The sequence below is a fragment of the Labrus bergylta genome, chromosome 8, assembly GCF_963930695.1.
Source record: "Labrus bergylta chromosome 8, fLabBer1.1, whole genome shotgun sequence".
Classification (NCBI taxonomy): Eukaryota; Metazoa; Chordata; class Actinopteri; order Labriformes; family Labridae; genus Labrus; species Labrus bergylta.
In genome coordinates this window covers 1,577,863-1,600,893 of record NC_089202.1, presented here as the reverse complement: position 1 = coordinate 1,600,893, position 23,031 = coordinate 1,577,863, and the positions used below count along the sequence as shown (strand labels likewise).

General features: G+C 40.3%; 1 protein-coding gene across 2 annotated transcripts in view; it reads right to left on the bottom strand.

Moving 5' to 3' along the window:
* The window catches only part of LOC109983905 (proprotein convertase subtilisin/kexin type 4-like), a 180,461-nt gene that overhangs the window by 124,159 nt on the left and 33,271 nt on the right, over window positions 1-23,031 (bottom strand). For both annotated transcript variants that reach the window (XM_029277321.2, XM_065958149.1), the window contains exons 4-6: window positions 15,721-15,802; window positions 14,257-14,360; window positions 8,699-8,804 (exon numbers count right to left, since the gene is read on the bottom strand). In XM_029277321.2, the coding sequence (XP_029133154.2) occupies window positions 8,699-8,804; window positions 14,257-14,360; window positions 15,721-15,802 (292 nt within the window). The remainder of the gene's footprint in view (window positions 1-8,698; window positions 8,805-14,256; window positions 14,361-15,720; window positions 15,803-23,031) is intronic.

Sequence of the window (23,031 nt, the reverse complement as noted above, 5' to 3'; positions counted from 1 at the left end):
TTTCCCAGCTGAGGTCTGTGTGACTTACAGCAGGTCCAGACTGCATTAGATTAAATCATAAATTACCCACCCACCCCCATATCTGCATCCCCCCTCTCCCTATCTCAGTCTTCCCTCTACCATCCTCTCCCTATCTCAATCTCCCTCTCCCTTTATTCTCCTATATTCCATTCCCCATGTATTTCTCCTGCTCCCCCACTATTATTTCTCCCTAGCTCTAATCATTATTCTCTTCTCTTGCTATCCCTGTACTCTGCAATATGAATGCTTTTCTGTTAAGGGAACTGCTAAAGTGGGTTTGGACAGCAGCAATGTGTGAATCTTTGCTTTTGGGCTGAGTTGTTTAGTTTTATAGTTTGTTTCAGTATTGTATAGGCCTTATTACAAACATGTAACAACGTCTGGCTTTGTAGTACTCAACAACAACAAACAAGTTACATAGTCAATGCTTTATTCATTTAGATAATTTGGTACAAAAATTAAAAGTTTAAGTTAACATCAGCTTTTTGAAATGTCTAGATTTGAGTTCTTAAGAGGTCATGATGACTGAGAAAACTCTAAATTACAGGTGTCTGTATTTAAAATCTACAAAAAATAGTTTTTTTTCAAAAAGTGTTTTTTCTATATATCATCACTGTCTTTACTCAACGGTCCAGATGTACTAAACTTCATGTAGGTGCAGCAACATTTCACAATAAAAGCCCCCAGGGCAATATGCTCTTGCTCAGGTTGACGATCCGTCTGACCATAGAAGAGCAGGGTATGGATCCTTATCTTTCTCAGTGCATTTGTTTTTTAAGAAAGGGGACTTGAGGTAAGTATGCACTCCAACTGCAGCCAACTTTAAGTACCGTATTTTCCGCACTATAAGGCGCACTTAAAAGCCTTTAATTTTCTCAAAAAACGACAGTGCGCCTTATAATCCGGAGCGCCTTATATATGGATCAATTGGTTAATTGGTGTGTGTGTGTGTGTGTGTGTGTGTGTGTGCGTGTGTGTGCGTGTGCGTTTGCGCTGTTTGTTGGTGTGTCTCGTCCCCCGCGATGCTCACAGTCATGACAGCAGAGAGGAGCAGAGAAAAGTAGCTGCAGCTTCATCAAATGCGCTTAATACTCGTAGCATAGTTTCTATATATGACTTTTTGGTAAAACATTTACCTCCCCGGTTTTACCTGCACGTCCTTGCGCATGCCTGCACTCTCTCTCTCTCTCTCTCTCTCTCTCTCTCTCTCTCTCTCTCTCTCTCTCTCTCTCTATCTCCGCCGCTCGCTCTCTCATGCACGCAGCAATTTCATGAATAAATGAAAAATTAAATACACACAGGTCGGAAGTATACTTGGGCTCCCAACACAGGTATCGTGTGTGGGAAACAGTGCAATGAGATGAAATTGAAATCACTTTTCTATTTTACAATTGTATTTTATATTGACAAAACATCTCGCGATCGACTGAGAATCAGTCAGCGATCTACCTGTCGATCGCGATCGACTGTTTGGGCACCCCTGCACTAACGTTTGAATTAGCGGTATCAGACTGTGTTTCTTTTACGTGTTTACAACTGAACAAGGCTGGGAGATATTGTGAATATGCACATTAACGTTTGAACAACGTTGAGTTATTGTGAATGCACTACGTATAAAACTACGTTTTGAGAGTTAAGAGAAATGTCAAAGAAATAATTTATTATTTGGGGAAATCGTCTTATGTACTTTTGTTTTTGTAGTTTTATACGTTACGTTTTATACGTATTTATATTTATATATTCACAATATCTCCCAGCCTTGTTCAGTTGTAAACACGTTCTATTCTATGCGCCTTATAATCCGGTGCGCCCTATATATGAAAACAGTTCTAAAATAGGCCATTCATTGAAGGTGCGCCTTATAATCCGGTGCGCCTTATAGTGCGGAAAATACGGTATGTATAATAAGCACTAGAATATCAATGAACCCAAGGTGAAAACTCTCCATATATGAAACATTGGGTTATCTTTCAAAGGTATTAAGACTTACAAGCTACTTATGTTACCCTGACTTAAACATAGTCCCTCACATTTACAGGAAACAACTAAACATTCTCTTCACTTTAGACATGGATATCTCTAAAGGGACTGAACAACGTATTACTTTAAACAACATTTGAGACATTTATCTCCTTTCATGCTTTTTGTCCCTTTTTTACTGTGAAGAAGGTATAATCAAGCAACAACCTCCGGTGTTGAAAAATGAAGCCAATGTGGACGTGCAAAAATCCTGTAGTTCATCGAGTATCTGCTTGAGTCTGGCTGCAGTTAATGCGTCTATGGACTCGATAGCTGCCTAGGGAACTTTTACAGTACAGTCGGGTGTGTATAGAGTGTGTATGTGTGTACAATATGGTGATATTGTGGATTCTGATGTGGACAGAAAGTGACTATGAAGACACTTTCAGAGCCCCTGTTCACAATTACAAGCTCTACACATTGTATATACTGTGTGTATGTGTGTGTGTATTACAATCTGTTAGGTTTAGAAGGGAGAGATGTGCTGAACAACAGACACGCTCTATTTTGTTGATTTTTTGTAAAATGTAAAATTCAGTCCAGCGCCCTAGTGAACAATTCAAGCTATAGCCAAGTATGATGACAGACATCTATGTTATGGTCTGCACACATCCTCTATTATTGTTTATAGACTAACAGGGATAGAGACATGCTCCAAGCAAAAAAAGATAAAACAACAGTCCTTTCATTCAACCCCCACACACCTTGCTCCACTGATCCGCTGGAGAAAAAAGGGGTATAAAATAGAGTGACCCTGCCACTAGCAGCTTTCTTTTTCCCCCCACTGCTCTCTTCTTCCTCCCCCTTGCCGTGTGAAATCAAATTTCCATGTGGCTCCCGTATCTGTTGCACAGCGAGGTGATTTATCAGGGATGCAAAGAGCATGCAGAAACAATCTTTATTACATCCATTTCCTGCTTGTCAGCCGGGATCATGTTGGCTGTTCATTAAAGGCGCGGCGCAGGTGAGGAGAATGCATCCCGATGCCTTGATAGATTGTCTGCTCCCCTGTGGTGACAGCAGCTGGATGGATTGAACAGCGGGGGGTGAAGAGGGAGGAAAAAAAGCGCTGACTCCGTTGCTGCCCCTGTCAGACACACTTTTACAAAGCCGGCCAGTGTCATTTCTACCAAACTGCAGCACACACACATGCACACGCAGAGGTCTGACACTCATTGGACTGAAGCCAAGAGCCCCTGCTTTAATGCATGGATGTAAACACACGGTGAGCATCCACACACAAGTATTTATGGACACTCATGTAGAAATATAGAGACACACACAAGAGGAGTTTTAGCTTATTACACAGGAATCAACCCCGGATCTTTCTGCTAACAACACCAACCTGACAACCACCAATAGAATACACAGCTTTAACTGCAATACATTTATCAAAATATTTAAAATGGTGAATTGGTTGATAAAGATTCATTTTAATAATCAGAAATGACATTTACACAGGCACTTCAGTGTTGCCTGGCGACCAGTTTGTTTAGCTACTTGTCAAAGACTTGCTGCTTGGTGGTGAAAGATAATCATGATAATCAGCCTGTTCTTATGCTGTGCAAAGAAGCATCTCAGCAAAAGCTGCTGGTGTGTTCAGTGGTTTATGTGTAAGACATTTTCAAATGTTCAGTTGTTGTTGGGGCCTGTTTTGTTTATATAGCGGGAAAGTCCAGTGTGTCTCAGATACTAAGTAAGATGATGGAGTGAAGTACAAAAGCCTGCCTTGCAGCGGCACACGGCTTATACACACAAGGAAATAACCTGCAGTTTCTGCACTTTTCATGTTAAATGTAGACTGCTTATTTAGTGCTGTTTTTTTGAAAATCAGTCAGTTACACACCACCAGCTGTTTAGAAATCATTTTTAAATTATAGTGGGTTTTGTCAGTGGATGACCAATATTCTGAACAATGATACATTGTTCAGAATATTGCCCTCAGGGCACAGCATCCCAGATGGAGTCATTGTAATTAAACACATACATTTGATTATAATACGCTGATCAAAAACCAATTAAAAAATGTACAGTTGAGGTAAATTCACTTTTCTTAAAAAAAAATAAAAATAAATGTAACACTTCCGGAGGACAACCTGTGGCAGCATAAACTGTAAATGCTTTTCATGCAATAGGACACAGCTCATTAAGTCAATCAGCTAAGGCTGTAGAATATGAAAAAATACAGCTCTCCCTCTTACAGCAGCTACGTAAGACTTTATAATCAACCATAAAATGTTTTATCACACCTCTTACATCAACAGATAAATACACACGGTATGGAAGCATAAATACAGCTCCGCATCTACATTGAACTCTCATTTTTCCCTCAGAGGACTGCTCTTCAAGAAGTAAATATGAACTGACTGTGTTTACTAAGATATATAATCAGACACAATAAATACATCTGCTCCAGAGGGCAGTGAAGAAAGGAAACTGGTTTGGCTCAATTGAGATTTCCCTGTATCTTACAAACCATCAGACTGTGCAAAGAACAGAGGAAGTTTACTGAGAAAGGACCAAGCTCTTTTCACATAACTGTGATATAAAAACTACAGAATATAGAAAGTTTATTCAATGTCCCCTACACCAACTTTCCTTTTCCCTCCATCCATCCTTCTACCTTCCTTCCCAACACTAACTTATGTCCACTGTCTCTCTTATACCAATGACATGTAATGACGATACTGTAAGCGCTAATCGATACAGAAGCTCTTGGTGTTGATAGCAGGACGACTGGGACACTGAGGGGCTGTTGTGGGTCAAGGTGGATGGAAGGTGGATGCCATTTCATTGATTTATTTATATTCTTTATGGCACGTACAGGTCATAATTAATGGACAAAAGCCTAATGACTACAGTTTATGTCTTTGGACAGTGTAGGTGACAGCCTTCTTTTATTTCTGCTATGAAAGGGTGCTTAGGCTTACTTTATAAAAAATGCCTCAAAGACTGTTAATCATGTCAACAAAATTATGACAAGTATTCTTTAAAATTCTTTGTTTAAAGACAAAATTGAGACAAAAATATCTGTTCATAACTCCCTTACAAAGGTGAAACTTAACAGTTGGCTCTGCTCGGAACCGACAACCAGCGTAACATTACTTATCTGCAACAAGTGAGTCGCTGGTGTCATTGATTATTTTATTTTTTGGTATATGTCAGTGACAAAACCGTAACAAACTACTGTTGGGACGTCAGTTTAACATTTGAAACACTTTGTACAACCTTGATACAATTTTCTGATAGGCCAGATGAAGCAGTTTAACAAGAGAAAAAGTTTTGAACCAAATGCTTTGAGGTGCTGTCAACTAATATCGACAAACTATAGAGGGCAACACTGTAAACGTAAGAAGCATTACCATCTAGAGACTTAATCTGAAATATTTGCCAAAATGAATTACTGTTAGAAGAAGATGGAAATGTGTATGAAGGAACAGGGGTCAAACATGTAATGATTTACAATGATTCAATGATGATCATTTACAACCATAATTAAAACACAATACTCTATAAGTGCTTTTTAGTGTAACGTAAACTAGTTACAGACAATAGTTCCATGGTGTAGCATTTCAAAAGCTAATGTGCAGGAATGCCTCCAATAATCTCCTCAATGAATCTTTGGTCATCAGAAAACAGAGATCTAAGAGGCATCGCCGACTAATTCAATTGTTTTGTTGCATTATTATATTACATGTGAAATCTTCACAAAATGTAACTATAATTTAGGACCAAGAAAAGCAACAAATTCATTTTAGTTTGGCATTCTTAGCAGTAAAGTGAGAATGATCATTGCAGCTTTGATTTGTTCTCATACCGTTCATGTGTTTTAACATTGGGTAACTACAGGTCACATTAGGCTGCAATGATGAGCACAATTTTATATTCTGGGTAAAGACAAATGTGTTTAAATCAAAACATAACTGACTGTCCTTTTTAAAAATTGACCATCAGTTATGTAATTGGTTGAGAGTTGGCTTTAATATCTGTAATTTTGGAAGAAGTAGTCTATGTATGCATGCTTTTTATATAAATAATAAATTGATTGATCATGTATGCATTGAAAAAGTAAACACGATTACAATAACGTATATGAGTAAATATTGGTTCTGCGTCTATTGAAACATGTTCTAATAAGACATACAATCAAGATAAACAAAGATGACAGTGTAAGGGGTGTGCTAACAGGGAGAATAGTCTGAAAGAATAGAATGGAAAGCAAAACCAAACACAGGCATACAAATTGCAGGTGGCACAGTGTTTGTGATTTAATGCTGACGGAGAAACTGCCTCAGATGTCAATTAAATTACCACTAAAACAGAGGGATTGGATTGAAAGATGGAGACAAATAAGGAAGGTAGAGGAGAAAGGAGTGAGGGGATGTGGGAGTACTTTCACTCAAAGAAAAATAATATATTTCATTGTGATATCAAAATCAATTGGCATCGATTGAAGGGTGGCTAAAGGTGAGCGTGTACATGATCCTTCAGCTGTGAGAGGCAGACTGTCCAGGAAGAAGGGAGGGGGAGAGAGAGAGAGAGAGCGAGAGAGAACGAAAGAATAAGAGGCAGGAGAAATGGAGGGAGGGGGGGGAGGGAGGGAGGCAGGAAAAAAGATGGGTGGCTACAAGAAGAAGTCACCTCCTAGTTAACAAAGAAGGCAAACGAGAAAAAGGCCAAAAATGAGAGAAGAGAACGAAAAAAAAGAGAAAAAGAGTGAGGGAGCTCTGGCCCGGTGGAATCAATACAGAGAGGTGGAGCAGAGTACAATAGCCTCAGAGGAAAGGAGATGCAGTGGTGCAAGTCTAATACTCTCTGTTTCATACACACATATATACATGCACACACACAAATACATTAGCGCACACACACACTCACGCACACGCACGCACGCACGCACGCACGCACGCGCGCGCGCGCACGCGCGCACACACACACACACACACACACACACACACACACTCGCCCCCTCTCTGATTCCTTTTTGCTCTTGCTTTCTCCTGACATTTCCCTCTATATCCTTCCTCTATTTAATTTATTTTTTTCTCACTTGCTTGCTCATTCTGTATCTACGCTCGCCCCTCACCGCCAATCCACACAGGCCCACACACGCACACACACACACACACACACACACACACACACACACACACACACACACACACACACACACACACACACACACACACACACACTGAATAGCTGTCTGTATGCAGAGGATGCAGGGAAAGGAGAAGTCCTTCTGTCCGACCATAATAGCAGCATCCTTCATCAAAAACAGACAGTGAAGTATGAAGCAACACACTTGCAAGAATTTAGACAACATGGACACAAGTGGACAAGAACCCCCCCCCGCACACACACACACACACACACACACACACACACACACACACACACACACACACACACACACACACACACACACACACACACACACACACAGAGTTATAGGACAGTTTCTCCAAGTGCACTTTCACACAAATACTGAAAAGTCAAAGCCACTCAGTTGCAAAAAAAAAGTGTCACACGAACATTTTAACACACATGTACAAAACAGCACGCTCCAACACCACTCCAGCTCTATCAGCACTCGAGACTAGTGAGGCTTCAATTAGTTCTTGATGAATGAGCCCATAAGATGCCGCTCTCTCATTTCCCTTGTTGCCAGATATCCCAGCAATCAGAGAGAAATGAATTCTCATTGTGGCGTGACTGAAACGAGAAGATGACGGTGGAGGTGGAGGTGGAGGTGGAGGGGTGGGGCCCCCTCTCCACTAAGGGGCCAGAGTTCAGCTTCATCACACCAAACTTCACATGTCTTCACCAATATGCAACTTTCTGGAATGGTATACTCCTGTCCTTCATACATGGTGGCACAGAAGAACACTTTCAGGGTGAGCTGCATGTGAGCAGGCAGTTTCTCCTGTCAGCTAAATACCTAGTATGAAGTCTGATTGAGCTGATGTGAGTGAATGCAGCAGGATATAATCAGGAGAATTCACATCGAGTGAGTGGCAGGGGATGACGTTTATTCACTGCGATAGGTGCAAGACTGTAAGCACATGAACGTTGCAATCTCCATGCACATAATTAAACTTCTGCATTAGGATTTCTGTATGTTTTCTTTCAGGATGTTTGTCTCTGCTCTTTTGTTGATATTGAGGTACCTGTCGACATACACATATAGGCAAATATCATCATTTAGGCGTGAAATAGCAGACTGTTGCTTTGTCCACTACTTCTGCATCGTTCTTTTTTCGTCATGTCTTGCCTCAAGAGACCGACCCCCCGCGCCCTTCCGTCTCATACAACAAGGATAGTATCCTGCATCCTGCATGTGTGAACAACCAGATCAGGAGGATTTCAGGGGCAGCCCTCCTGAAATGAGCTACATATTTTCAGTACAATAAATTAACTTCACAAACAATTGAAATGTCTTCCCCTGGTCTTTTGGTATTAAGCAGAAACAGGTACTTACTACTCAGAAAGACAAAATCAACACCAGATTCCTGTTACAAACTAATATGTACTTGTTAATGTTCCAAAATATGCAACAGGATTTGTCATGTTTCTCAAAGGCCTCTTGTATCTATTTAAAGATCAAATGAATGAGAAACTATGTGTGACCATACGTAGAGATAAAGGTTACACTTACCATCATCGATGATGCTGACCACTACTCCACTACCAGTGATGTTTTTCCTCCAAACCGGCATTACATTCATGTCAAACCCACTGGAGTTGTACTTGCCCTGTGCAAACTGAACACACACACAGATATATTTCAGTCAGACAAGTCAAGTGTAGTTGAAATGTTTATTGCAGTAGCAGAACAATGCTAGTACTTTGCCACAGCAGCATTTTAATACCTGAAATTATTCAATTAAAATGTTAGGGTTCAAACATTATTTAACCTCAATTCTCTTAGTCAGCTACTGTCTTTACAACTAGTCTATACAATTTGCTATTATCAATAAAATCCTAAAAATTTCCATTTAGGACCTCATTGTGTCTAAATACACAAAGATGCAATATATTTGTTGATTTGCCCATGGGGGGCAAAAAGAGAGTTTATAAGCAAGTCACAGAGACAGATCTTTCATCCTTTGCACCTCAAACCACAACTCCACCCACACACACACACACACACAGTCAAATAAACCCAGATCCAAACATAAAACAAACTCACAAATCCACACAAAAGTGCACATTAACAACTCCATCATGGGGAGACAAGAGAGCCATATCTGCTCCTTAAGGGCCCAAAAGAATACATACATTTACTAGTAAATACTTAGAATAACATAAAGCAGGACCATTCTATGATATAATAACCGAGTCACACTTCCTCTTTATACAACATCAATGGTGCTTCTTGCAGAAATATTCACAGATACACCAGCTACACACTCAAAACAACACAGTAACTACACACACACTAAAAACAAACACACAATCAAAAAGGAACCTAAATGTCAACAGCTGTCCAAAACTCTACTGCCCACACAAACACACACAATCACAAATTTGTTATTCAAAGTGAGTATGTTTGAGTGGTTTCATCTCTGTGTTATTATGATGTAGAGAGAAAGTGAAGGGGATGAGAAAAAGGTATGTATGTGTGTGTGTGTGTGTGTGTGTGTGTGTGTGTGTGTGTGTGTGTGTGTGTGTGTGTGTGTGTGTGTGTGTGTGTGTGTGTGTGTGTGTGTGTGTGTGTGTGTGTGTGTGTGTGTGTGTAAAAATGCTGCTCCCTGTGCTCTGATGGACATGAGCTAGCTGCTTCTGGTCATATTCTTTATGACCTTCTTTATATACACATGGATGAACAAAAATGAACAAATATGAACATACAAACACAAATACCCTTCCATACATCACCAAAGTATCAATATTTAGGCTCTTTAAACCTTGCATTAACATCCCTCCTGGGTGATCTGACAACAAGTGGACAGTGCCTAAGTATGGGCGTTTATACCTTGCATTGAAACTGTGTCTCCATCAAGTACTTGAGATCAGAATGTACTTCCATAACCTCACATGCTATAAGCACCCTCCTTTTGAAAAGACTGAATCTATTCTAGCTAGAGCTGCCGGTTAGTCCTCAGTCCTATTTCTGCTAGACCTGTCAGCTGCATTTGACATATTTAACCATCAAATCCTCCTATCTGCTGGTTCATATCCTATCTCTTAGGGCGATCTCTTAGAATGTCTTGGAAGGGAGGAGTACACCACCACACTTGGTGTAATATTCAGACCCTATGGTGTCTCATACCATTGCAATGCTGATGATACCCAGCTCTTCCTATTATTCCTGCTAGATGACATTACACCCTCAGACAGAGTTTTGTCATGCCTTGCTGATATCTCTAAAATGGATAAATAAAAACTACTTCCAACTCAAACTATAAAATACAGAGCTTAGCCAGTCACTTAGTGCAACCACAGATCAATATCCAGCTTGGACCAACCAAACTCATGCCCACAATGTCTGCCTGGAACTTATAGGTGTCATCTTTGAAAAACAGCTAACGGCTGCTGTACTGTAACTGTATGTGCTGCTGGAATTAAAATGTAAAGTAAATTATACAGAGAGAACTACCCTGTCAGCCTCAACGTCTTCTTTTGTTATTGTATTGATTGAGAGCCCCATGGCGGCTGAATCTACATAATGTCCCTTTAAAGCTGTTTGTTTGCACTTAGTGATGTTGTTTCCTCCTATCCAGATCCTTGCTTGTGTTGTACTTACTCACAGATGTACGCTGCTTTGGAAAAAAGTGTCTGAATTAGAATGAATGAGAATTGTAGAATTGAATGCTTTATTTCCCACATGTGGTCTGAGCTGTCATATGTCAATCTGTACACCGAGCATCAAATCTATCCACTCGTTATCAGATCACCCAAGATTGATGTTAATGCAAGGTCAACAGCCTAATAGTAACCAAATATGAACCACCCATTTTCTTGTCAATTTGGGAGAGAAAAAATAAAGCATAATTTAAACATAATGTGTTCAATTCAAAGTATTTTGACATGTTTTTGAAATAAATGTATTGGCAACAGTCATTGACACCTTAGTTAAAATTGATCATATTGTACCTGTAAATGATTTACTTCACTGCAAGCAGTAAATGGATTCCCATGATAAAATAATACCATATCACAAAAATAAAAAATGTTTCCATGTTCAAATCAAATCAAGATTTTTTTTTAATACAGTAAACATACTGTATATCACACTAGTGAACTTGCTCCTTATTGTCATTAAATATCATGGTTATGAAAACTTTAGCTGTCTGCTGGTCCACCATATACTAATAACTTAAAAAGTAGACATGAAAGTTGGGGCAGCAGTAGCACACACTGTAAGGACTTGGGCTGGGAACCAGTGGATTGCTGGTTCAAGTCTTTGACCAAGTTTGGGACTGTCAAGGTGCTCTTGAGCACCTCACCAAACCCCCAACTTCTCAGGCACTCTTTCATGTGCTGCCCCTCACTCTGACATCTTTCAATTAGTGCATGTGTGTGTATTTCAGTAATTTCCCCTTGTGTAATAAAGGATATCTTCTTGTAATTATTATTTAAATACATTTCTCCTAACTAAAGGGTAGACATAATTGAAGCCTTGTTCAGAGCATGGTCACTGGTAGACCTAAACCCTACTGGCTCAGACATCCATTGTTTGTGAATGAAGAAGATTCTAAGGTCCACACACACATACACACACACACACACACACACACACACACACACACACACACACACACACACACCCACCCAGAGTAAAAAGTTAATTTAACACAAGAGCACAAAACAAATACACACACACACTCACTTTCTCTGTGACACACTTGCAAAGAGAGAAACAAGAAAACAGTTCCTGTCTTCTGTGCCTTTATCTCTGCTGCCTCACAGCTGTAGCCTTCAATAACACACTCTCTCTCTCAAACACATTATCAACAGAAAGCACATCCAAGGTGCGTTATGGATTTTTGCAGTTTTGAACAGGCTTCTCTAGTAAAGCTGGACTGGGCCCACTGCTCACACATGACGTACAAACCAGCTTTTTCAAACATACACACACACGCACACACACACACACACACACACACACACACACACACACACACACACACACAAACACACACACACACACACACACACACACACACACACACACACACACACACACACACACACACACACACACACACACAAACACACACAGATACACATGCCTGATCCTGGCAGGCTACCAACCCTGTGATCGATGTCCACCAGAGGATGATTAAACACAACAGAATGAGGGAATGGGCGTAAAAGGGGTAAAGAGAAAAAGAGAGTGAAAGAGAAATAAAGTCATTTTCTCAATTTTAAATATCATTTTATTTTTCTGGATTATTGAGTTCACTATTATTATGTTCTATTGATCAATATACTGTATATATTTCTAAGTGATATCTCTATTACATAAAACGTGTCTATAAAGACATATTTTTCTTTTTTTAAAGACTGATGCCTAATCACATGCTCTATATGGAGCCCAATAAGATTTGTACAAAACTACTGAAACTTCCTGAAAGTTTTTGGGCCAAGCTGCATGAGTGGAGTCTTTTGTGCATACTAGTAAAGTAATGATAGGCCAATGTGAGAACGCAAAAGGAAAACTCAATGTGAGCGGGTGAGCGGGTGAGAGGGGGCAGTGACATTTATATCCTGCCACACACACACACACACACACACACATTAACACACACCAACACCACCACCAAAGTTAAACAGGAATAGTCTCTCACTGCAAGATGCATGTATGAACAGGCAAATCAAGAATATTTCAGCAGCAGCCTGAAATTTTATTTGAGTCAATCTGAAAACAGCTCATTACAAATTTTTATATTCCAATTTCCCCATCTCAACTCCTTCATATTTGTTGTTTCCACTCTCCGCCCCAGCCCTGACTCTCACCCCACTATACTGCCCCTAGAGCAGTAATGTCAATCAATGTGTTGCTGGTTGCCATGGTGAATCTCTGACCCCACCTCTCCTCCTCCTGAATCTGTCAGATTACACCCTCGCATGACAGGCAAGAACATTTGTAATGCCTATAGGCTGAGCAATGCCGTCCAGCTTTATGAGTGTGTTTGTGTGTGTATGGGTGTAGTACAATAAACTGTATATATAGTACTGCTTAATATTGTCTATAGTACTTAGTAGAGTTTTTGTGTCTAAATAATGTAAACACAAATATATTTAGGGAATGAAAACTGGAGTTTGTCTGTTAGATGTTTGCATTATGAAATGTAACACCAGCCGTTGTAAAGTTGGACACAGATAGATCGTCGAGGCCCTCCCGGTAGCAGGGAATCAAACGTCATTATTTCATGTGAGCAAGAGAAATGTGGCCAGTACATAACCCCAATAAAAATAATGGCATTAAATACATACACAACTATATTAATCTATAATAAGAGTGCAACTCTTTGTTACAGATGTTTACAGATTTGTAACACTGTATCAGCCCTCATAGAGACATTTTCCAACGATGCCATGGAAGTCAGCTTGCTAGCAAACTAGGTAATAAGCTTACTTGTTCTGCTTTTGATTGTATTTTCTTTTAGCAGTTTTATCACAGCAAACATTGCCTGGATTAGATTTTTTTTTCTTTAAAAATGAACCCGTTCAAACTGAGGAAGAAGTTTTCTTGGATTATCATTATTGTGGCATCATTCAAATTTCAAACTTTTTGTAAGTTTTTAACTTTTTGCAGCAACATCTATTGAATTTGGTATATAACACCTGTACTGTACAGTTGTAAACTAGTCTTGTACTAGTGACTCACAAACATTTATTGGTCAAACCCTGTTTTGCTGAAGGACTGAGCTTGTGTTGTTGCGGCACAGTTTGTGAGTCAGTGTTGTTCTAAGCCTCATCAATCCCCGACATCTGTCTCAGTTCAACATAGTCGACCTCCTTCAACTCCTCTCTCTCTCCCTCTCTTTCCTCCCCCATAATCTGCCTACCTCCGTCTATCTTCTGTCTCTCTCTCCAGTCACACATGAAAGCCTGCCTGACTCGTGTCTGTCAGTGGAACAACCTTCAGCATGAGGACAAATGCCGAGTGGTGAGAAAGGGTATCCAGAAAAGACCAATAAAAACAGGTAAACACATTCACACAGACCCACAAACACTCACACAGACACACACAATTATACCCACCAGTTCCCACTGCATAGGCCAGAGTGGGTCATTGAAGGTGAGGGACTGGTCACTCCTATTCTCCTCAGGCTGCCTGTCAGTTTCAGACTCTCTTCTCTGGGAACCTGCAAGCACACAGACATCTTGTGTGTATGTGTTTGAACATGTATGTGTGTTTTTTTTGCTTATTGTGAACTCTGACACCAGAAAGTCCCTGGTCCTCAACCAATGGTGAAAGACCTCCTGGATTCACTCTATCTCCAGTGAGATGGAATATTATTGGAAGATTAGCATGTCATTAGCATGTCATTAGCATCTCATTTCTGCAGCACAGCTTGGCTCACTGTCTGTCGATGTGCTATCAGCTCATCAAGGTCTGCACCTTTCTCTCCATACACTATATGTTACAGTCATTTTCACTCTCTCTCTCTCTCTCTTTCTTCATATTTCACCCCTGCACAGCACTGCTATTCACACTCTTTTTTTTTCTCTCTCTCACATATGACAGATATGAATCAGTTTGTTGCATAATATACTGTATGTATTGCAAAAACAAATGCAGAACTCCTTAATGGTAAGCCCAAGACATGAACTGAATGTTATAACACATTGTACACTTACAGAAATATAACAAGCATCCTTTTTTTTTATTGTTGTACAGAAGTGGATAACACAACTTGCATGATGTCAAAATATAACTTGACAGAGATGCAAGGTGAAAGACGGAGGATGACAACAATCAAAAATAATAAACATACAAAAAATAAATACATGTAAAAAATGGAAATAGGTTAAACATATGACCAGGAAGGATATGTGTGTGATATGTGTCATTTTTTTTTTTTAAATCTCACTTCATGAGAACTTGCTATAGATTGTATATAGGCGTATGGAATCAAAAGGCTATTATGGGCACCTTTATTGTTATCACAGTGTTGATTATCAATAGGCCAATAAAAAAAATTATCTTGTTGTTGTCTTCACAGGTTCCCAAACATCTTGCTAATTCTAAAACTCAATTAGGAGAAACATATTTACATGCTGAAAAATAAGGTGGCAAACATAGGCTTAACCTGTTTTTCCATGATGTCAGAAACATTAATTTACCTCAATTTGATTGAATATATGTGAGTATAACTTTAAACTCAGTATTGGCAAAAAAAAACAATGAGGACCTGAACCTAAAGAATGTCCTGGTCATCTTCTTCAAATAATCATTACTAGAGAGGAGTTACTATTTAATAACAGCATTAAGATGTAAATAAATAAAAAAATTCCCTTCTTGATGCTTATTTCAATTTACTTAAGAACACACTTTTAAAAAAGAATACCTAAAGTTAAGAGTGCATGTGTCATTATTGGATTAACCATAGAGTTACATAAAAAGTGTGTTTAATTTCCCCCCGCTGTGAATGTTCTAAATTGCATAAAATGAGTCTCTCTCCTTTTTCATTTGTGTTTCTTTTATGTTTTTTGGTAACTTACTGTGAATGGTACTTTGGTCCCTCAATGTCACATCAGCTCTCTTCTCTCTGTAATGATTGCACTGCCTCTGCAGCCATTGAACCTGGAAATCACAACACAGTGATCCATGAATTCAAGGACAATAAGAAATAATGTTAGCTTTGGGCAATGGCTCAGAATTAGACACACAACTTTAAGTTTGTGAACAAATATATATATATATTTATATTCTCACTCACTTTACTTTTTTGGCCTTTTATGTCCACCCCTAAGCTTACCTGATAGACACTTTGTACTACGGCTCTAATAATCTTCAGCCATTTCTGAAGTCTTATTTTCACTCTGTGCAGGTTTTGTCCAGGCTTTATGAGGATAAAAGCAAAACAGTGAGAAGCAGCAACAAAAACCAGAAAGTATATATTTTTTTTCTTCTCTGTTTCATTCTACTATGAAAGAGAGGGAAAATCCATAGCACAGGGAGAGTTTGGTATCTATGGAGGAAAGAGAAAAAGGTTTCCTCTTCATTAGTTCAAAGAGTACTCGTTCACTCTCTCCTTCGCAGTCCCATTGTCCTGGGTTAAAAGCAACAAAGACACCCCTGCCTCACCTACACCTCTGTCCTCTACAGCACACATGCACAAGCACACAAGTACACAAACACACAATTCTTTCATAGGCCGCCGCTTGCAGCTTTGATCTGATAAGAGGCTGGTCTATGTGAAGGTGGGCGCACAGAATCAAACAGATCATAGACACACACGCTCGAACACAAGCACACACATATCAGTGTCAGGCCACCATTGTCCTCTTACACTTAAATCAGAGTGGAAGAGGTTGAAAATAAATACTATTGAGAGGCGGCTGAAGTCTTTTATGTCCTAAAAGCCTGCTTGCTTTATTCCCCTTTCATGTTCTTCAATTAGACTCAATTAACAAGAGCTGGTCTAAACTGCCCAAGGATGACGGATGAAGGGTTAGAGGGGCTGTTAGAGCTGCGGGAATAATTAAAGAACACATCCAACCAGAAGTGGAAGTGATAGTTCCACAGTTCTTCAAATTCAATCAAATTGGTGTTTATATTGATCATACTGACTAACCTTAAAAAGAAGTTAAATACAATTATGAAATATATTTAGAAGTTTCTATAAGTTTAAATTTTGAAATAGTGAGCGCATGTTTTGGGTGATGCCTAATGAACAAGATCCCATTTTTTATTTAGCGTTCATAAATGTTGTTAATATGAACTTTATGACAATAAAACAGCAAAAATTATGTTCTCACTTGTGGATGAAACATTTGTCTAAATGACCAACCGGATCTTTAATAGTTTTTTTACATTGTTGAACAGATTTTCAACGGAAAAAGCTTCTAGCTGCTAAAAGAATGCAGATACTTGAAGTGTACTGTTAGGCTCAGCTTAAACCAAATTGCTATTTGAGATAAATGCCAATATTGCACCATTTATTTAAAAAATAAATCCACAATGTAATACCAGCATCATACAGCACAGGAGGATTAATTACCAATATAGCTATAATCTGCATATTAAAGCTCAATCTTAACCATAAACTCAACCTTTCCCATTTCACCTCGAACTCGTTATTCCAATCAGTTTATTTCTATCTACATACATGAATCATATTTAGTTCAGCCTATGATCCAAGTCATAAGTGTAAGCTAATATTGTCCAAAAACAGTTAGCAGAACACACCTCTAATGTGTGTGTGTGTGTGTGTGTGTGTGTGTGTGTGTGTGTGTGTGTGTGTGTGTCCCAACTACCTTGTACAAGCTCTCCACCCCCTCAGCAGCCAGCACACGCTGATCAATACACATGATAGGGAGCTAATCGCTCTCTGTCAAACCAGGCCCTGCCAGCTACTAATGGCACACACTCACTGGGGAATGTGTGTGTGTGTGTGTGTGTGTGTGTGTGTGTGTGTGCGTGTGTGTGCATGTGTGTGCATGTGTGTGTGTAGGTGTCTGTGTGGGTAGGCGTGGGCCTTAATGGCCGATTGAGACTGTTTAGGTAGTGTTGCTCAAGGTTAAACCCAGGGGACAGGGGCAATTGACCACACTGTCTGTGATACTGACCCCTCCACTGTCAGCACATTCATCATCCAACTTTGACATATAAGAAGACAAAAAAGCACACACACACAGATAGATAGATAGAAACAAATTATTAATTTAATACCTCACAGTACACGTAATGTAATGTAATATAAAGTAATGTTTAAATGCATTGAAAAGTCTCCTAACAGGAAAGCCAAAATACAGAACTAACTGGCATGTTGACCATCAAAAAGCCTTGATAAATAGGATGTGAGAAACTTGACCAAGAGAGAAGAGTTTGAAATCAGTTAAATCACAAAGTCATGAAAAAGGACACACCCTATTTAAAAACACTGTTTTCCAGTGGTCAGGAAGAAAATAGCACTTTTGTTCATGTTGAGGTAGTACTGACAGAAGGCATTTGAGTAAAAGGGTGTGCACATATGCAGTATATCCCGATAAAATAGAAGTGGTTGATCATAGAAACAAAGAAAGGAAAGAGTGAGTGTGAAATTGTGTTTGTTATGTGTGCACAATATACTCCCATGTCTCTGTATGAATGAGTGGAGGCAGTGGATGGCAGGCAGCTGTAGCAGTGTGATATGCGCCAGGCGGCAAAGATATCAGTGCTGACATTTTGGACTTCCCTACCCATTCAGGGCCCCTTGGGAAAGCGATGGCAATGGCAGTAGCCGTGGCCACATGCCCAGGCCCCCCTTCTACAGCCATTCCCTCCCTTCACCTGTCAATCACAATGCTGTGCTTCCTGAGGCTCTGTCGGCCACGACCATGCAGCAGCAGTGAATGCACCACATGACCATCCTCCACCAACACCTAGAACCCAGTGCACTGCTGATCCCTGTCTGGACCTCCCCCTACACCTCACCCACTTTCTATCTGCCTCTTCATTCAATCTCTCATCTTTACCTGCCAAGCAGACTGCAGTGAGAAAAAAAAAGACAGAGGAGGGGGTCATGTGACTCGAAGGTGAACAGTGAAACCAACACAGACACACATAAAAATTGTGTGAGATCAACGGTACTGAGCAGTGAGGGGAGGGAAGAGAATTTTAAGAAAGGAAAGAGATAAGACAGAGATACACTCTGGCCCCTCCTCTAGCCTTCTTTGAGGGCACCTCTTGCCCTCCTCTCCCTCCACTGCCTTCCCCTCCCCCTTCCTCTTCCCCTCCTTCCCCCCCGGGCCCTCTGGTGTGTTGCTCACTCCATTGTGTCAGCCTTCAGAAGTGCTCAGTTTGAGTGGCAGGCCGTCACAGATCAGTTCCCTGCTAAAGCGGCCCGGCAGGCCGGGGTGACGGGCCAGGAAGGGATCTAAGTGGGGTTTATCAGCGCTTCTTAACGCCTCTCCAGCTCCCTGACACAAAAGAGAGGGGGTATTAAACATCTAAAGCAAACCAAAAAGCGTGAAAGCTCCTTATAGGGCCACGGGATTGTGGATGTGACTGGAGTCTTTAAAAAAATAGCCCCAAAAAAAAAATTGAAAGAAAAATAAGGAGAGAAAAGCACACAAATGCTTCAGCGGTGAGGAAGTGATGAGGGAAAACTCTGATGTATTTTCTATCCTGTGTGGATGGAAGAGTGGGTGGGAGAGGAAGAGAGAAACAACGAGAGAGAAAAAAAAAGATGGAATGTATAGAAAGAACTAAACAAGCAAATATGAATGAAAACTAAGTTAATAATGCCTTCTATCTCACCACCTGCTTTCTTTGTAAAGCTAATATGTAACACCCCTGTGGCCGATGCTTTCAGGGACTCTAGCACAATACATTTAGTATTGAGTATATCCAATGACAATATATCTAGTCCTTAAACAACTTGAAGTTAATCATTTCTGGTTTGGATAGGTTACATTTTTAAATTGCACTGACAGCTCTGGTTAAAGTGGTAATATTATGCTTTTTCTGGTTTCATATGCCCTTTAGTGTGTTTTCCAAGTGTCCTGTGCATGTTTAGGCACATCTATGTGCAAAAATTCAAAGTCCGCGGAAACGCAGCTTCTCCTACATCCTCCTGTTAGCTCCATGTAACGCTCGGTTCTAGCCCCCCTCTAAAAAATTGCCAGTGTGACGTCTTGTCAGTGTGAGATCACTGATCTAAGCCCATTGGCTCGTTGTGGCAAGACCAGCAGCTCATGTTGCACGCCCATTAACTTCTGTAGCACGCCCACGATATGCTGTAGCCTGCGGTAGCACAGTAGTGCTAAGGTGCTAATGTTTTTGCTCCCTTCGGAGCCAAAGTGGCTGCATTCCCAATATGGTAAAAGGGGTGTGACATTTCTGAGAACCGTGCTGAGCGACTGACCAATTACGGCAGAGCCGACAGGCCGACCAATCAGATCAGACTTGGCACACTTGGACTCTGAACGTGGGCACGGGCCTTAGAGAGAGAGTCAGAAGCGAGCCTGGAGCGGCAGTACATGAAAACAGACACTTTTTTAGAACTTTAGTTATTGTGAACATACTTTAGTAGATACATAGATTAAATATACGAACCCCAAAAAGGGCATAATATGGGCTCTTTAAGGTGTTTCATGACGTCCGTTTAACACAGACAGTGGCAAAACCTCAGTTTTAGTTCTACTCAATCTAAGTGCTGCGTTCGACACAGTTGACCACATTATATTACTCGACTGACTGGAACACTGGGTGGGAGTTTCTGGCACAGCACCGAACTGGTTTGAATCCTACTAATCTTACTTAAAGGACATGGACTTATTTGTGTCTATAGGTAACTTCAAATCTGAGCAAACAAAAATTAGTGTGGAGTTCCCCAAGGTTCCATCCTGGGGCCTCTTCTGTAAAACATCTACAGTAAATGCTTCATCTAGATCAGATCATAGAAAACAACAAAAGAAGTTATCATACCTAGGCAGATGACACACAGATCTATATTACAATGTTGCGAGGCGACCATGGCAATACAAGCACTGGGTAAATGCGTAAAACAAATCAATGAGTTGATGTGCAAAAGTGTTCTTCAGTTAAACAACACTGGGGTAGTTGTTTTTGGAGCAAAAGAGAAGCGATTAAGGATCAACACGCAGCTTCATTCAGTAAAATTGAAAACCACCAACCAGGCAAGAAATCTGGGTGTAGTGATGGACCTTCATTTTAAAAGCCACATTAAGACAATTACAAAGTCAGCCTACTATCACCGGAATAATAAATCAAGAATTAGAGGACTTGTGTCCCAGCAGGACCTGGAAAAACGTGTCCATGCTTCTATCTCTATCTGTCAGTCGACTTGATTACTGTAACAGGGTCTTTACAGCCTAAAAAATCTGTCAGACAACTGCATCTGATCCAGAATGCTGCTGCTAGAGTCCTCACCAAAACTAAGGGCGCACTCACACTAAGCAAAGTTGTCCCGTACCATGCTTAGGCACGATTGTCCCCCTCCACATTCCCCTGCTAGCCTGCACTCACACTGTTTCTGGGCTAACCCGGCCTGAGCACGGTTACCCCTTGTACATAACGACGTTATACAACACATGAATGGCTTTATGTAATTCTGAAGTGTGCTTAGTTTACAAGTTTATATTTCTGTATTTCTTCTACTTGTCTTGCCTTTCCCCTTAATTACCTTTAGAGCTTCATCTATCTACATGTATCATTGTATGTTGTTTATAGGCTGCATAAAAACATTAAATGGAATTTAGCCATATATTTATGTTATTATATGGATATTAAGCATCACATAATTTTTTCCCCAATATTGACAGAATCTGTGATAGGAACTATTGACTGATTTATGCTTACTCTAATGCCAGTCATGACCAATTTATTAATTGACCTGATAACACCTTCTCTTTGTAGGGAACATTTTTTTCTTTTTTACATAACTTTGTTTAAGTTTTCAGTTCTGATCATGACAACTACAACACCAAGGTTGAACACTTCTTTAATTTCGCTTGCTTCACAGAGCCTTCTTGCTGATAGAGTGGCAGTTTGGTACAGCGTTTACACAGCTGCAGCTTGGGCTAAAAACACTGACATTAAGACAAAGAATAAAACATTTGGAACACAAGGACATACCATCGGGGTCTTCTGTATGTCTGTATTAAGTTGTTTTAGGGAACCAGCAGGAACCAGTGTGTCCATGTGAGAAGCTGGCAGGAGGTTAGGATCTGAGGCATTTTGTAAAGGTCAGTGTAGAGTTAAGTCAGAGACATATCTGTGTATGAGAATGAACTGAAAGAGGTACCAAAAGTTAAGACAGTTAGTACAGGGTTAAATAGCTGAGTGGAGCCTGAAGGCCGAGACAACACTGAGAGAAACACTTGGATGAAATGTTCTAAAACACTGCTATCATGTGTGTATGCACTCCCTGTGTGGGTTGCCTGAGTACATATTCCTTTATGTCTAATAATAATGTTAAGTCAAAGTCAAAGTCAAAGTCAACTTTATTGTCAATTTCAAAATATGCCAGACATACAGTGGAATCGAAATTGCGTTTGTCTCCGTCCCGCGGTGCAATACAACCAAAATAAGGTAAAAAAGAGATAAGGTAAAATAAGTAAAATAAAATGAGGTAAAAGTAAGATAAATAATATTTACAGTAATACATTCTAAATTGTGCAAAAGGTACAAAATGGTAAATAAAATAAATAAAATAAAATTTAAAGAAAAAGTAAACTTGTGCAATATGTGCAATGTGCAGTAAACTGAGTGTACTTTTGAATAGTTAGCTTCAGAGTTATTAGTCCAGAGTTCTGTGAACTTGTGCAATGTGCAGTAAACTGAGTGTACTTTTGAATAGTTAGCTTCAGAGTTATTAGCCCAGAGTTCTGTAAACTTGTGCGATGTGCAGTAAACTGAGTGTACTTTTGAATAGTTAGCTTCAGAGTTATTAGTCCAGAGTTCTTGGTGGCAAACGGGAGGGGGTTTCAACGTCCAGTGTTCGTGGGGGCAGAGGGGAGGGAAGGAAGAGAGGGGAGAGAGTTAAGCTTCCTGACAGCTTGGTGGAAGAAGCTGTTTCCCAGTCTGGTGGAGCCAGCCCGCAGGCTGCGGTACCGTCTCCCCGATGGCAGGATGCTGAAGAGGCTGTGTGAGGGGTGGGTGGGGTCACGCACAATGCTGGTTGCTTTGCGGGTGAGGCGGGTACCGTAGAGGTCCAGAAGAGAGGGGAGTGGGACACCGATAATCCATTCAGCAGCCTTCACTGTGCGCTGCAGGGTCTTGCGGTTGGCAGCAGTGCAGCTCCCAAGCCACACAGTGATGCAGCTAGTCAGGATGCTCTCGATGGTGCCTCTGTAGAAGAAGCA